The 16746-nt window shown below is 42.4% G+C and overlaps 1 protein-coding gene across 1 annotated transcript; it reads right to left on the minus strand.

Moving 5' to 3' along the window:
* Nucleotides 1-139: 139 nt before the first annotated feature.
* Nucleotides 140-8659, minus strand: ANKRD1 (ankyrin repeat domain 1). Its single transcript, XM_040071702.2, has 9 exons — nt 8513-8659; nt 7163-7342; nt 5265-5402; nt 5068-5175; nt 4332-4430; nt 3148-3246; nt 2905-3003; nt 2114-2212; nt 140-1041 (listed from the first exon to the last, which is right to left on the minus strand). The coding sequence occupies exons 1-9, from the start codon at nt 8540-8542 to the stop codon at nt 931-933; spliced, it is 963 nt and encodes a 320-aa protein (XP_039927636.1). The 5' UTR covers nt 8543-8659; the 3' UTR covers nt 140-930.
* Between the last annotated feature and the right edge of the window lie 8087 nt (nt 8660-16746).

The raw sequence follows: 16746 nt of genomic DNA on the forward strand, positions 1-16746 counted from the left end.
TCGAGGGATGGCTGCTCTTGGCAGCTGAGACTTTTTTTTAATTTTTAAGAATTTTACAGCAGACACAATGTAAACTTCCTTTAAAGAGAGACAAAATTACCCCATGCACGCTCACCACTCCATCATCCACGCCAGCAAGTAAAAAGAAGCACTCTGTTAATTTATTCTGAAATCGATCAGTTCAAAATGTACAGAAAAAGCAATACAAATTTACAAATATACATAATCTGATTTTGCATTCTTCTATCATCATCCGTTGTAGTAGTCTATTTTTAAAAACATGGACTTCCCTGATACAGTCTCCTCTCACCTTCACAACTATATCTGAATCCTTCAGTCCAAAGGTGGTCGGAGCTCTGTCCTTGAGCTCATCATCAACCACGATTGCCAAACCCTGAGTAAACACCATTACTCAACTACTTCATTAAATCCTCTTGGCACCTCATTATACCTTCTTCCATTGCTCTTCCAATACTGCCACTCAATTACCAGGTTATTTTAGTAGTGAGACAAGGCAACAGTTGCAAGTATTCACTATTTAGAGCTATTGGAAGGCTTGAGGAAAGTTGCTAATATGGTTGCAAATGCTGCCATTTAAGACAAAAGGATTTATGTTGCTGGCAAAAATTGCATTTAGACCAATTGCATCTATTAAAAAAAAAAACTTGAATAATAAGCATCATTAAAAATTACTTTTAAATAAATAAATAATAAATAGAAATAAATAAAGCCATTTTAGAGCTAGTGGAATTTTAACACTCAACCTGTCTTTTAAAATAATTTCTTTGCCGGTTTCTTGTAGTTTTCAGTGAAGGTACCTCAGATAATCCAGTGCCATAAATATTTTCAATAGATGTTCAAGGACCTTTTCATCCAGGTTTGTGGAAAGCATTTCAAAGCAGCAAAAAGAGTGTGGTCTGGTTTCTCTCTTCAGAATTTACCTAGGTGGGCACTCTTTTTGGAATTGACTTTCAGGCTGTTGAATATCTCTTTGGTGCCATTCTGCCACTGAAGAACAAGATCCATAGGGGTTTTCCCTTCCTGGTTAAAAGAAACAGAGGAATATTTAATTTCGTTCATGGCCAAGTCCTTGTTCTTTCCTAAATACTTGTTCAGTGCATCTGTGTGATGAGAATCTCTTCTGCACACAAAGGCTTGGACTTAGTCTTGCACCTCTGAGGTCAGAGTACTTTTGCTCCACAGATCTAGTCCCAGTCCTGGTCAGACCCATGGTGAAAACTCCCTGGGTTTCAGTGGGTTTAGGCAAGTGCTGTGACTAGCAGAAGATGCAGGTGTTCCTTTTGTTCTAGTTTCAAGTGATTAGAAATATATTTGGATGCAATCTCAGTAAGACACTCTTCCATTTAATGCAGAATTCAGATAAGAGTTTAATTAGGGTAGGAATTAAATAGGGAATTAAATAGGACAAACTTTTGTGTGCAGATAAAGTCTGAGGGAGCAAGTCTCTGGCCTTTGGGTCTGTACCTTCCATAATTGTCATACTCTGATGAGGAGTAATGCTGGGAGCGGCCACACTTCAGGGAGGTGGGCAGAAAGTAGGGAGCACAGAATGCTCCAGTGACTGGGGGTTTGACTGATTGTCAGTCAAAAACATTGACTGGCAATGGTAAAACCCATGCTACTGCTCCTAGGTTTGGATTTGGGAGAGAAGGTCTGTCCAGTGCTGTATCTTAACAAGTGGTCACAGAGCTCGAGCAACGCTGCTGCAGTGGTTCTGAGCATAGCCAATCTCCACAAAGGAGATTTCCTACAAGCTAAGTTCTTTGTTGTCTCAGTGGTGGTTGAAGCCCAGGAGTTGTGCAAAGTGTCTATCTATTACATCTTTTTATGATAAAAGTAATTAAATCATAGAAGGGTGTGATATTGTCTAAGTAGCAGATAGTAGGTTCTGGTTTTAAAAGAGGTACTGGGTTTTTTTCTTTTCCCTAACCTCCCCCAAGTTACCCTTTCCCTGTCTCAGCTCTTCATTAATTAGCTCTGAAGTGATCTAATTAACTCTGTTCAAAATAATCTCTCCCAGTCTCGAAACCCATGGAACTGCTCTGGTGGGAAACTTATTTTAAAGCAGCTCCGATTTTGCGCCATCACTCACGCAGTTCTTGAGGGTCAGATCTGCTCCGTGCAGGATCAGAAGCCGGATGATTTTGTAGCGGTTCAGCCTCACGGCGTCGTGCATCGGTGTGTCTCCTTCCTGGGGACGGAGCACAGCATCAGCGCTGCCGGCCTGGCTACCCAGGGCTGCTCGCGGGCCCGGAGCCGGCAGGGAGAGGTGTGGGTGCCACTGGCAGGCCCGGAGCCGGCCGGGAGAGGTGTGGGTGCCGCTGCCAGGCCCAGAGCCGGCTGGGGGAGGTGTGGGTGCCACTGGCAGGCCAGGAGCCTGCCGGGAGAGGTGTGGGTGCCGCTGCCAGGCCCAGAGCCGGCCGGGGGAGGTGTGGGTGCCGCTGCCAGGCCCGGGGTCGGCAGGGAGAGGTGTGGGTGCCACTGGCAGGCCCGGAGCCGGCAGGGAGAGGTGTGGGTGCCACTGGCAGGCCCGGAGCCGGCAGGGAGAGGTGTGGGTGCCACTGCCAGGCCCGGAGCCGGCAGGGAGAGGTGTGGGTGCCACTGCCAGGCCCGGAGCCGGCAGGGAGAGGTGTGGGTGCCGCTGCCAGGCCCGGAGCCGGCAGGGAGAGGTGTGGGTGCCGCTGCCAGGCCCGGAGCCGGCAGGGAGAGGTGTGGGTGCCGCTGCCAGGCCCGGAGCCGGCAGGGAGAGGTGTGGGTGCCGCTGCCAGGCCCAGAGCCGGCTGGGGGAGGTGTGGGTGCCGCTGCCAGGCCCGGGGCCAGCAGGGAGAGGTGTGGGTGCCGCTGCCAGGCCCGGGGCCAGCAGGGAGAGGTGTGGGTGCTTACCCTGTCTCTGGCGTTGAGATCCGCCTCGCAGGCGATGAGGTGCTCCCCGCACTCGTGGCGACCTGTTCGCACGGCCACGTGCAAGGGCGTGCTGAGCAGCTGTGAGGGCAGCGGAGGACACGGTCAGTGGCATGGGACAGGTAAAAGCTGCTTCAAAAACTGCGACCAGAAATGATCTACTGCGAGTAAGGGCCGGCTTTTCGTCGCCAATTAAAAAAGCTGCGGAGTTCCAGGAGCACGTACCTTGTCTCTTGCGTTTATGTTTATCCCTTTGTCCAGTAAGAATTTCAGAACATCCAGGTTCCCACCCCGGCATGCCCAGTGCAGAGCTGTAGAATGAAGCTTTAATAGGAAAAAGAAATTAAAAGTATTTTAATACAACATTATATTAAAAACCCACTATTTTTATCAAATTTCTAAATTAATCCAAGTTAATTTTATGTGATTTAACCTAGAGCACTTCACTGTGATCACAGTTTCTAGTAAAAAAAAGTTTCTAGTAAAAAAAAAAAAAAAGTTTCTAGTAACAGCTTTTCTTATTTTGCCCTAATTTCTGTAGTACTGTGATTTTCTCACTCTCTCCTAAAGACAGAGATCACTGCTGTGAGAGAAGATGTTTGTTCTTTGAGCTTAGAAGTTAGGTAACTTTAGCCAGCTATGTGGCTGGTATGTGCTATTTAAATTTTTTATGCAATGCCTTTTGGGTTCCAAAATGCATAGAAAATGATGCTCAAGGGAAAGAACAGTTCTCTTTAAAAAACAAACAACTCCCCAAGTTATGCAAGTCCACAAAGTGAATTAAAACCCCTTTCCTCTACAAGATTTAACACGTCTGCCCTGAGCTGTGCTGCTGAGTCCCTTGATGGTCCCACTCTGCCTGTCATTCCTCCTCCGTCACCCTCTGTGAGCACTGCTGGGTTAAGCGAGGGGGACCAAGGCTGGCCAACAGTGCCGACTGTTCAGCAAGGGGAAAAGGGCAGAGAAGCAAAGAAACAGCTGCAGAAGCTGTCAATACTCGGGAACCCTTGCTGCCGGCATTCCAGAGGAGCAGGGCGCTCTCCGAGCACAGCCTTGAAACCCTGGTGCGCTTGTGCTGACCCTGCGTGGGACAGCGCTGTCACGGCACCTGGCAGCAGGCTGAGGTGGGAGCCTCACCTCAGCTCTCTTGCCCTGCCCCAGGCTGTCTTGTTTGTGGCACTCTGCTGGCCAGCACTTGCTGTGTTTTCCAACAACCATTTTGGCACGGGGAGGCAGACGCTCCCTCCTGAAACCTCTTCTCAACGATGTTATTTTAAGGATAAACTTCAAAGACATTGTAAGGCCTTTTAGTACTCCTCGTCTCTAAGAAGTACTTCTATTAGTGGTTCTCCTGGCGCGTATAAAACAATGAGCAGCTTTTGGAAAGAGGTGTGAGTGGATGCACATACCATGTCTTTCTGCTCAAGCTGGGCTCCAGCTTCTACCAACTTTTTCACCACCTCTAGATGTCCTTCAGAGCATGCCCTGTGCAGCGCCGTGCGTTTGTACTGGCAATTGGAACAGTGCAAAGTCAGATATTACAAATGGCACAAAGATTTGTTAAATCTCTTCTCCCACCCTCCCTAGGATGATGGCAAATACATACTGCATGCTGATTCCTTTTAGAGAGTTAATACTTTTGAGACCTGAAATGTGCTAAATTTTAATAGCAACCTGATAGCTGAGAGCTGCCTACCTAGCATTTTAAACGATGGGAGAAGTATCTGCAGTATGAGCTCCAGATTTAAAATGATGCCTGTTGAGCTCCCTATCCAACATGCTACACTGTGTTTTGAAAATGCACCTTATGCATTATGAAGTGTGAGGGTAGCTACTTATTTCTGTTTTCTGCAGAAAAAAAATCTTATCTCTTTTTCCATAGCATTGGAAGATCAACTTTTATGGAAAATCAGGTTCTCCTGGGCACCAACAGCCTTCTTTTAAATAAAAAGGCTCTTTTGAGGTAATATGATTTTGAATGGTCTAAGTGGCCACTAGAAAACTTGATGTACAAAACTTCCAGCATTTATTTATTTTCCCCCACCCTCTTTTTCCTCTCATGAGGGTGGAATCTACTAAACCTCATGGTAGAAGTTATTTTTTCTCTCTTCTGTAGCAGGCTTTGCATCAGGAAGAAGACTGTACCTTATCACAGACATTTGGATCTCCTTTGTCTGACAGGTATTTTTCAATTACTGGTAACTTATTCTCCACTGCAGCTTTGAAGAATGTGGGAATATCCACAGGTCCTGTCTGAAGGAAAGAATATAGAGAACATAAACGTGTGTGGCACAAACTCCCACTAATGCTTTCCCAGAATAAGATATTTTGAAGTAACTTACAATAACTTCTGGTTCAGGTTTCTTTAAAACAGGCACTTTCACCTTCTTGCATCTTTTCTTCTTCTTCAGCTCAATAATTTTTTCAAGATCCTCCAAGTTTTCAAGTTTTGACCTGGCCTCTAATTTCTTTTTCTTCAGCTGAAACAAATCAGGTAAGGCAGCAAGTTGAGCTGTGTGACCATCTCCCTTTCAGAGTGTTAGGACAGGAATGTGTTCAGCTGAATTCAATTGAGTGGATGAACTTTGATATATATATATTTTAGATAAGGCTAATGGAGCATTACAGTAAGTTGCTAACTATGTGAGAAATTCTCCCTCATCCATAGTTTTTCATATACCATTAGATGTCTTCCTAACTTCTTCTTGAGCCATATGTTATGACATGAATTTAGGCCAGGAGTTAGAGCAGCCCTACAGTCTCTTCTGGCACAACAATTTTAAAACTCTCATGTGCAGCTTATGAGAGCTAGAAAGCTCCTGCAGTTTCAAATTACTTCCACCAAGTGATTTTCTTTAGTCACATTTTCTAAATAATGCAGCCCCTAAATTACTGGCACTTTATTCTCTTTGCTTAAAAACATTCCCTCAAGAGGAGAACAAGTTTTAGAATGATCTTAGCATTTCAGTCCGCAAGTGTTCCGACATTTTGGGAAGCCACAAAGAATGTCCTCAGTGTCCTTGACGGGGCAGTTCAATAAATGTTTAAGACTTCTCCAAACCTGCTTGTAAAAAGCATCTGGGCATGAAGTCAGTGTGGGGCACTGCTGACACCAAGGGCAAGTGTGTTGCCTGAACTGAGATCCCACGAGGCGTCCTTGCCTTGGGAAGGGAGATTCACAAACAAGGGCTAACTCAGGGTGAATACAGGTGACAGATTCTGTCCCATGATGTGATTAAGGGTGAATACACCCTGTCATATGGTGTGCAGTTCTGTCAACTAAATTTTTATTCAAGTTATTTCCACCTCTTCTTTTTATTGTTCTCTGCATTTGTGGTTTGACCTGCAGATCATTGGCCTAATGGAAAATAATTATGCTGACTGCAGATAACTGGAAACCCACAAAGTTCTTAGGAACCTGCTTTGAAGGAACTCAAAATAACCTCTGTAGCCAGTAATGATGTCTCTGTTGAAGTTTAAGAAGTAGTTTTTATTCTAACAATTCCAAGACTGACTTTCTCACTCTTCATTTATTACAACAAAGTCTTATTCCCCCTGCTACTTACACTTCATCATTTCCAAATCACTAAATTTTTAGGCCAGTTGATTGCTTATTCACAGAGAAAAAAATTAAAGATATTCAGCTACTGTGTTATTGAGGGAAAAAAACATCAGTTCTTATGGATCTAGGGGGAATTGTCATGCTCCAGGAATAGAAATTGGTACTTTTTTGTAGACCAGTATGAGTTTCACTTGTAACTGTTCTTCCCAAATGTGCTAGTAAGTGTAATGCTGCGTTTTCATAAAAAGAACATTTTCATGTTAATTAAGGCTTCAGAAATGCACTCTTACATTTTTTGTGGGTTAGTTATTTTTGGTAGCAGTCATTAGGTGTGCAAGCTGAAGGTGTCTCACTGGCTCTGATTGCTCCCCTCACTGCCAGCCAGCAGCAGGTGACCTCTGGACAGTAGGAGCTCTCAGGGTTTCAGTCAGACAGTATAGGGGATGCTTTAGGTTCTGCCTCAGTGTTACTGCTTGCACCCGCAGTCTACAGAGGTGAGCAGATCTCCAAGGTCTTTAGACCAGCCTCCTTTCGTGGTGGTCTCCCAAGGGTTTTTCTAGCTCAGCATGCATGTACTTCCAACTTAGAGAGAGGCAGAACTTCAAGGACTGCAGCAGGAAATGCATAGATGATGAAGATGATGATAAAAATCAGAAAGCAGAAAACCCAAGAGCCTACCTCTGCTTCTAGTTTTTTCCCCTTCTCATAATCCAGATCACCTCGGGTCAATGAGTGCTCAGGGATCGTCTTTAGGTCCTCCTGCTTCTCTAATCTTACGGAGGCTTCATACTCTCCATTTCTGAAGTCCTCAGGGAGGAAGCTGCCAGACTCTTTATCATCCACCTTCCTCCCAGTCACCTGTAAATGAAAACATGATATAATGTAATCAGTGGACTCTTGACTGCAGTTGACAGCACCTGGGAATGTGGATTGCCTAGGGCTGATTGCACCTCATTCCTGCCCTCCCTTGGATTGTGTGACAGCCCATTCTGCCTGTGCCTGGGTGAGCTGGGGATGCAACTGGCTGGGGCACATCACCAGTTAAATTGGGCAGCTGAGTGATTTCAAGGCTGTTTTTATCCATTGCTGTCAGTACCAAAGTCCCATTTGTAGCAGTGGCAGAAGCTATGTGGTGCTGTGCAGCAGCACAGCTTTCAATAGTTTTCAGAAATATTTCTAACGCCCAAGTAAGTGTGTACAAAGAGATAACTTGTTAAACTTAGTAGAGGCAGATGCGTATTTTGAGAGTGGTTCATATGGCCTTGACTGCCTTTCTGTTTGATTACCTTGTAAAATTGTATTTGTTATAGAGTCTAATGCAGAAGAAACTGAGAATCTTGCCAAAGAATTTAAGACAGCATTAGCTAGTTAGGCAGTTGTGTCTTAATAAAGCCATCTGGGAAAATAAATGCAGTGTTTTATTGAATCATTCCTGTTTTCCCAGTTTCTTGATCAGATCAGATCAGATTCTTAGTCTGAATCCTGAAGTGGAATGTCCTGTTACTTGTGGTCTAAACCTAATTTTTCAAATACTCTTTTACATCATGAACAGCGATCAGTGGTTGTAGGAACTATTAGTTTATTATTAGAAAAAAATACTATTATTAAGCTGCTAATTTAGTGTTTAAAAAAAAATAAGTAGTTTCCCAGCACCATAGTCCCCTATTAGATTGGAATTACTAAGTGTGACGATAAGATTACTGGCTTCTAAAAATATATATACATTAAAATCAAAGACAAAGTCAAATAAATAGCTAAATTATGGTTGGTCTTTTCCTGGTGAACTGTGCTGTGATGCCAAATCCAAATAGCTGTGTAGTTGTATCTGTGGTGAGATGCTTTCCCAAGGAAAACTTAAAATGAAAACATAATAATATAACAAACAATATATAAGGGTTTGCACCTAGAGCACCGCAGTGCTGATAACCTGCTGTATCAGTGATCCATGAAGGCTGGCTTTGTCTGCCTGGTCTAATGACAGTCAAGAAAATAATTAATTGTGAATAAATGAAAGAAGGTTGCACCTACCAGCTCTTCTACTTTCATCATCATCGTCATGTTTGCTGGTGATCGAAGGCTGTGCTCCTGTATGGCTGAAACCTCCCAGGGCTCAGGCCAGCTCTGCAGGGACCACCACGCTTCCTGCACTTATATATCTTTGGAGAACTGTGCTTGAATGAGATAATCTTCCAACCTGGGAAGCCAAGTGTGCCCCTTGTGCTTGCCAGCTGAGAGGTGGCTCGCGCTCATTCCAGACACGTTAACGAGTCAGATCTGGTGTCCAGGCAGCGGAGGGGCGTCAGCTGGGCGAGCAAGGGGGAGAGTCCCACAGTCTGACCACACCAGTATGGGAATCAGAATGAAATGTGAGCTCATCATTCCTTTGGCAATGACTGCACTGCTCAGCAATGCGAGTCATTCTGTGCCCCCAGTGCCCACTAGGACAGCTGTCTGTTGATAGAGCATTATAACTTCATCTTCTTCTTCTTCTTTCTCTTTTTTTTAATTGACATTCAGATGACTGTAAGTCACCGGAAAGGGTAAGTGGCTTATGCACAATGCTTGTAGCAATATCTTCCTGATAAATGGATTATTACCTCCAAAGTCTAGAAAGCCATTGTTTTCATTGCTATTTATTCTTGGATGATAAACACTTTTAGGGGAAAGGCTTTTTCTCATCATGATCACAGTCTTCTATATTTGTTGGAAGGAATTCTCTGAAGGGATTACTATACCAGAATGATGTCTCTGGTGCTAAAAGGGCCTATGACGTGTTAAGTTACAATCAGTGTAAGATATCAAAACAGTAAGATTTGCATTTTTCTGGACCCTGGTCAATGATTATAAGCCAGATAATAATTTATGTCCTATTATGCAAAAGAAAAAAACACAGGGAAAACCTAATACTGTTTTATCAGGCAATATTTTCCTTCTGGATATGAGAATAGGGGCCCAGAAGTGATTTGTTTATTTTTTAGGATGAGATACACACAAATATATGCAGATGTTGTGTGTGTTTTGGGGAAAAAGAGCTGTCAAATCCTTTGGTAAATCTTTTTTTATGCTATGAGTCAGTCATCTGGAATCAGGAGAATGATCACCAGCAGAAGGCAGTTTTATAAGAGGAAGATGCACTAATCTTTGCATTCCAAGAGTGTGGATAAATGCCAAGAAACATCAGTTCTGTGAGAGTGCAATGCCTGGAGCTCCTGTCCGGTGAGGTACGCAGGTCACCTGGCTGAAATGAATACAGTAGCTCAGGTGCTTCAAGTACAACATGTACATAAGAGCTTCACCCAATCCAGACCTCTCTCGGGTGTTGTTTATATCATTAGCATCATTAGCATGCTGCATTCCTGACATTGACCTTTCAAGGTGTCTCTCCTCTGAACTATCCCTCAGTAATCTGAGTACCTCCAAACTTGTCTTCTAGTGCCCATCATACCTATGCCCTCCCTTTCCCTGAAATGAAGCTGGACATCAGGTGGTTTCTTTACCACTCAGAATATATATGACATTAGAGGATGAGTCCCAGAACTAAAATAGAGTATGTGCTAGCAACACAACCTTTCAGAACATTTTTTTCCAAACTTAAGTACAGCAACGCTATCATTCCCCCCTAGTGGTATGTTCTGAATCACACTGCCAGGCTTTTTTTCGCTGCAGTTTTGTACTCCTGCTAAGTGCCTCTATGACAAGAGGCAGCTCTGGTGTTTTTTGTGTTCTAACAGCTTACATCAATCTGTTCAGTTGTCTGATTTTTATTTGGGAGATTACCTTGAAATCCACAACCCTAACAGGATGGCTGCATAGAATGCTTCTAGTTTAGTGGAAACAGATCACAGCAGAGACCTTATGCAGAAAGAGAAATATAGTTTGCTTTTAGAACAAAAGTTGTTTAAGGAACTGTTAACTTCCACTGGACTCATTTTTTTGAAGCTTACTTTTCCCTTTTCTTTTTTTTTAACAGTTTAATGTGTAAAACTGACTCAGCAAAACCTAATGTGGAAGATTTAAGTGGCTAGATCTTCCTCTGCAAATGGTACATAAATCCAGAGCCAGAGTAGCTTTACAGGAAACCTCAGTGCTCTGAGGGGAAACAGAAACCAAGTTCTCATGAGTACCGAAACACTACAGTTTATTCATCTTTAAATCATCTCATCTATGATGACTAAAAGAATAATAAAGGATAGAATATTCTTTGATTATCCCAAGTTTTTATTTTAAAACAGTGGAACCCAGAAACCCACTTTAACCAAAGGCTGGGATCTAAATTAACCTAACAGTAAATGCTTTTAAGCTAAATGTCATGTAAACAAAGGCAACACTATTGAAATAGCAGAAGTGCACCAGTTTGTATCAGCTAAGACTCTTGGCTTATCACTATTGCTTAATATTGGAGGGGGAAGTAGTAATAATGAGCTTGTAACCTTGTACTGGATGGTAACCACTCAATTGCCTTTCAGCAAGTGATTTCTCATTAAGGTGGTAATAGCAGATGGTCAGTGGGCGATGTGTAACAGGAATCTGAAAACCTCTTGCCACTCCACTGAAGGATAAGGGCAGAGCAATCATCTGCAAGGTGTGAGGCAACCAGATATTGTCACAAAAATCCTCCGCAGAGAAAACACGAAAGGGCAGTAGGCTCAGCCTGACAGGGAGAAAACTGTGGCACACCCTGTTCCCTGCTACCAAAATGGAACTGTCTGACTAGAGTAAAGTATGTTTAATTAATTTTTCTAAGTGTTTAATGGTAGAGTGAAAGTATCATGTGTGATAAAAATGATATTGCACATCCCGTCAAGGGTGTGACTACCGTGTTTTCAGTGGCGTCACTGCTCAATTTGTCTATCTTACATTTCCCAGCTCTGCCCTTGGCTCTGTCCATGCACCCATAGATGCTGCCCTTGGATGCCACTCTGCCTGGCTGCCTCTTGTCCTTTTCCTGCTGCTAAGTAAGTAAAGGTATGAAAAAATCAGTTGCTGAGGAGTGGTTATGCACCTAAGAGTTTATTGAGGCAGCAAACTGTTCCACATGTGTGCAGTCAAAGATAAATTAGTAACCAAGGTACACAGAAGAAGCAGTAACTCACAGGCTACTCCTGGATGTGTTAGTGCATAATGGCTTGTTTATTTTGAAGTGTGTGTGTGCACCTAGCACTCCTTATATATATCCACATGCAACAGAGGAGTTTATAATTTCATATTGCAAGAAATGCATTTATTTCCTCCTCTTTCTTTTTAGCTGTTGGTTTTATATAAAAGACAGGAAGCACTTTTATTTGTCTAACATATACTCTTGGATACTTTTGTCAAGAAGCTAACTGGTTTGGGAGTGAGTTAAACTATGATACGATAATTTTACCACTCATGTTCTAATTTTTTCAACATAACAATATAAATGTCTGTCTGCTTTTCCTAAAGTGGTCAGGGAATTTCTATATCATCTGATTAGAGACTACTTATCAATGTGTATTTTTGTGTCCAAACCTGCTAAAAGGAAGTACATTGTCTTCTCAGAGGAAAAAAATTCCACAAAACTTTTTTACCTAGGAATATTAACCTAGTCAAGTACACAATTAGAATGTAAGAAATCATTGAATTAAAAGATGAGGTTCATTTTTCCGTTCTTTCAGATTGTTATTGAAGGAATGAAGAATTCATAGCCTAGCAGGCTGCTGCTCTGGCAAACACAGTTCTCTGGTGTCAAAACTCAAACCAGCAATGAGTCAATAGTTGCATCACTTCAGAGAAGCTTAAAAAAAGCCTCTTCAAATTACATAAGGGTTGGGCATTTCACATAACAGAAAAAAATACAACTGTGATTTCTATTTAAAAACAAGGTATTTGAATGTATCTGAGGCTGTGAGCTTTATCACAGTGGCATTTCCACAACACGTGAATCTAGATAATTCATCTTAATGGATCTCAACTAATAAGCAAGTGCAGCAAAACTCATCATAAGGGTTATTTACCTGTGGTCAGATGGGTTTGTCTCTTGGCTGCTTGCCTTTCTAGTTAGCAATATAGATCAGGCTCCTGCTGCTCCAGCACACCTGCGTGGATGCTGCTCATGTAACCTCTGACTACATTTTGTGAGGTAGATGATGTACATTATTCCCTCAGCTACTGCGAAAAGGCCTTTCTGTGAAAGTGGGGAGTTGTCTTAAAGGTTTCTACTGTTCATAAATACTCCAGAACAGCTCCAAGTCAGGCAGGGAAGGAAAAGTCCTTAAAGCAGAGAACAGTGAGTGCCTGCCTGCCAGTCCTGGCCACCTGAGTCATGATCCAGCACTGGCCACATGCTCTGCAGTAAAGCACAGCCAGTAATTTTGAATAGCAACAAGGGAGAATTCATCTTCACTCTGGAGAAGTTGTGGCATTTTTAAACTTTATTTTTTATTTAGAATTTCATATTGTCTAACTTAAAACCTCCAGTTATTGAATCTTCATAAAGCTTTGCCTAAGAGCTCCTATGTAGTCCCTCTCATCCCAGTAGTGCAATGCCTTTTCTCTGTATAAGGGGCTGCTATGGTTTTGGGTGATAGAAACACCCCTCTGAAATGCTGCATAGCATGTACAGGACAAAATCCAGGTCCTAGCTGTCCTTCTCTCCACTTACATAGCAAAAGCAGCAGCTCAGGAGGCACTGGAGAGCTCCATCGGGCAGCAGTGCAAGCCTTCACAGGCTGTACCTGAGGAGGCGATGGTCACCTGCAACTGGCTGCTTCTGTTTTAGGAATTCCACTCTGCAAAGGTGTTGGGTTTTGTGTGGGGCTCTTGACAGCAATGACCAAATAACACCCAGCAACTGATTTTCCCTGTAGCCTTAAATTAAGGCATGTATTGACATAGGATTCCCAAATCCCTCTCCAGGCAGAGTCAACCAAATTACATTCCTCGAGATGGAAGACTTTGGGAAGTCATCCAGTACAAGCTTCTGCTTAAAGCAAGGCCAACATTGAATTTAGGTGAGGTTGTTCCAGGCTTCACCCAATTAGACCTTAAAAACTTCCAAGGAAAGAGATTTCATAACATCTCTGGCCATCCTGATCCAATGTCTTCTTGTTCTCATAGCAATTTCTTTTTCCTTATATATAGCTGAAACTTCCCCACTTTCAATTTATGATCACAGTGTCTCATTCTCTTCCCACAGACCTCTGTAAAGAGCCTGGCTCTGATTTCTTTGTAACCTCCTCCCAGGCTGTTTTCACTTCCTCTGAAACCTTGTCTTCTCCAGGCTGAACAAATTCAGCTCTCCCAGCCATTTCTCAGACCGTGAGTGCTCCAGCCCCCAACCATCTTGGGACTGATTTTACATCATTGTTTGGACACGTGATGAAAATACTGAACAATGTTGTACCAGGAACTGATCCTTGTGGGAACCTGCTGGAAATAGTTCCACTCGTTACTCTCACCACTTTGCAATCTGTCAGTGTGCCAACTTTAAGTTCTTCCAAAGTGCATCCTTTTAATTCCATACAATGCATGCTTTTTAATCATACCAACATATGCTGTGAAATGAAATGCCTTTGGCAAGACCCAAGTAAACTTCATTAACACGAATGCTACTCTCAACCAGACCCTTCATTCTGCAAAAAGACATTTAGAAACGTTATGCTTTGCTTCTAGCCCCACAGATTGGCATCCATTTCATGTGACTTGTCTGCTCCTGTCTTGATAAAGCTTTGGTTAACTCTTTCCCCCTGTTTTCCCAGAAGTGAGTCAGGTCAGCAAGACTCTTGTTAACTCTTTCATCATTTTCAGACAGTTAAAACATCTTGGGAGCTAAGAAAAAATGAAAAGGAGCTTCTCTGCTTTACTGGCACTTAAGCTGGTCTGTGATGTCCTTGCATGCAGCCCAAGTGGATGCTCTACCTGAGGAAGATTCCTGCTTCTTGTGAATACCAGGGAGCTCAGAGAATCAAGGTGATAAAGAATTGTATTTTGCTTTAAAATATGATAATGTTTTCATAAAGCATTGATTTTGTAATCTCTTAGCAAAACAGCAGTGTGTCACAACTCTGCTATAAGATGTGCACTCAGGCAGCCTCTCTCTTTCTCATTTATTGGAATTTTATCCACTATAATGTTAGAAACAGCTTGAGGAGAATTTTAAAATCACTATTACCTAGAAAAAATAACCCTTTTATGTTTTTATTTTGGGGAGAGGGGGTTTATTGTTTTGGGTTTTCTTTTTGATTTTAACATTTTGCAATTAAAATGTAAATGCGTAAATCTGCTTCACATTAAATTTGCTGAAAAGCTATTTCTCCCCTTTCGTGAGGTTTCATTGGCAGTAAGATATCACTGGATTTTTATCCAAGCTATGTTTAACAAATATCTCCTTTGATCCCAATAATACCAGTGAGGGTGTAAAAGCATTGATGCAAATTTGGAATTGCATTACATCATATGTTGGTCATCCTCCTGGGGCTAGAGGATAGATACTTCTGTGACTGCAAATAAGATAAGAAAATATTTTTTCTTCTTTTTGTCAGTTTATTATAGGTATATAGTATATACTAAAAAAGAAGTTTGAGTTTAATTTTAGAGAAGAGAGAAAGTAAAATGCCCCCCCTCAAAAAAAAAAAAAAAAAAAAAAGGCAAGGAAAAACCCCAAGTGCACCTTTTCCTCTCAAGTTTCATCATCAGAGACAAATTTAATGTGATGAATTGGGAGAAAAACCTTGTGTCCTTCTGTAACACAGAAGTTTTGCAGGAGTCCGTTGTGAAACTGGCATGGGGTTTCTGTATTCTGTTTCATTTCAGGTTCAGAAAGTGTAGGGAATGCATGCAAAGGGAGGAAAGAGGAGTGAAAGATCTAAGCTGGTTTCTCTGGGTCTGCAAATTGCAATGTATTCATCTGCAGACACTATTTTTAGGAAGTTGCTATTTCACAAAGGAAAATACTAACAATTTCCCCCATAGCTAAGGCATCTTCACACCACAGCCAGCTGGATAAGGAGACCACATCCAGGGCAGGATAAGGGATAGGCCTTTTCCCCAAAAAACCTTTTATTATCCATAGGAGCTAGAGAGGTTAGCAGGCTGTGACCAGGACCAGGCAGTTCTTCCTGAAGCTCTGCCCATATCTAATTCACATACCCTGTGAGAAACTTGCTGTGAGCTCTGCTTCTTTTTTCATGTTTTTTTCCGACCGTCTGTGTGGCAAAGACAGCGTGGCATAGGCTGCTCTCACTCTAAAATCATAGGAAGAACAGGAAGATCCTTCTTTTTTCCTCCCCCTAAGGCATCAATAAAGAGGATGCAGGATGGCATTAATCCAAATGAAACACTAAATTTCATGGTGAAGAAGCATAAAAACAAATACATACTTTACTTTTTGTCATGGATACCAGGGGAAAAAACTATGAAACTGAGATGCTGAAGGGCACTGTCATTTGTCAGTGTCCTGTTTTTCAGATGGCCAGGGGTTGTGGCCGAGTGACCACAGGAGTGAATATATTCCCAGAAATTCCTGCCTGAATGGCAGTGAAGATGCCACTGCCTTCTCTGACACTTGGATTCAGGCCACTGGGTTGTCTTTATTTCAAGTGAGTGGCCAGTAAATTCTGTTGAGTAACCTTATGTTTTCATACGGTGGTGTGTGCTGGGGAAGGGAAAAGGCATTGCTTTCCCACTAAGTAGCATGAGTCAGAGAAGTAGTTAGAAGGAAATGAGAAATCACCAGGGGCCTTGCCAAGAGACTGCAGCTTGTGAGACATAGCACAGTTTGGCTAGTTATTTTGTTTTCTTCATATGATCTCTCTGCAATTCTTAGTTTTGGCATAAAATGGAAAGAAATGTTGAAACACTGGAATTTAAATTCCTCCGGGCTCCTGGCTTTCCTGAAGTAAGGAAGTGTTGGGCATCTCTGACTGACTACAGCTTTGTCTGAATTCCAGCTCAAATAGGTATGGAAAATTTTTTCTTTTTCTTTTTCAATATTCTTAAGCCTTATTTGTCAGAGGCCAAATACATGGTCACAGTCTGAACTCTTAGGTTTGCATGTGCTGGCTCAGAATGCCAGACTGCTGAGGTTAGAGCCAGGTACAGGTGAATTTGTGATTATCCTTGCAATTTCCTTTTAGGCTTTCCTCTTTTAGTGTTCCATCACAGAAATCAGTAGAAATGTTTTTCCTGTCTTTGGGAGAAAAAACTTCACTTGAGATGTATATGACATTTGTCACCTCCTGTCAGAAATCCCAGCAGGTGACCTTGAGACTTGCACAGATGGAAGGTAGAAGAGATGTTGGTTT

The sequence above is a fragment of the Hirundo rustica genome, chromosome 8 (genome assembly GCF_015227805.2).
Source record: "Hirundo rustica isolate bHirRus1 chromosome 8, bHirRus1.pri.v3, whole genome shotgun sequence".
Taxonomy (NCBI): domain Eukaryota; kingdom Metazoa; phylum Chordata; class Aves; order Passeriformes; family Hirundinidae; genus Hirundo; species Hirundo rustica.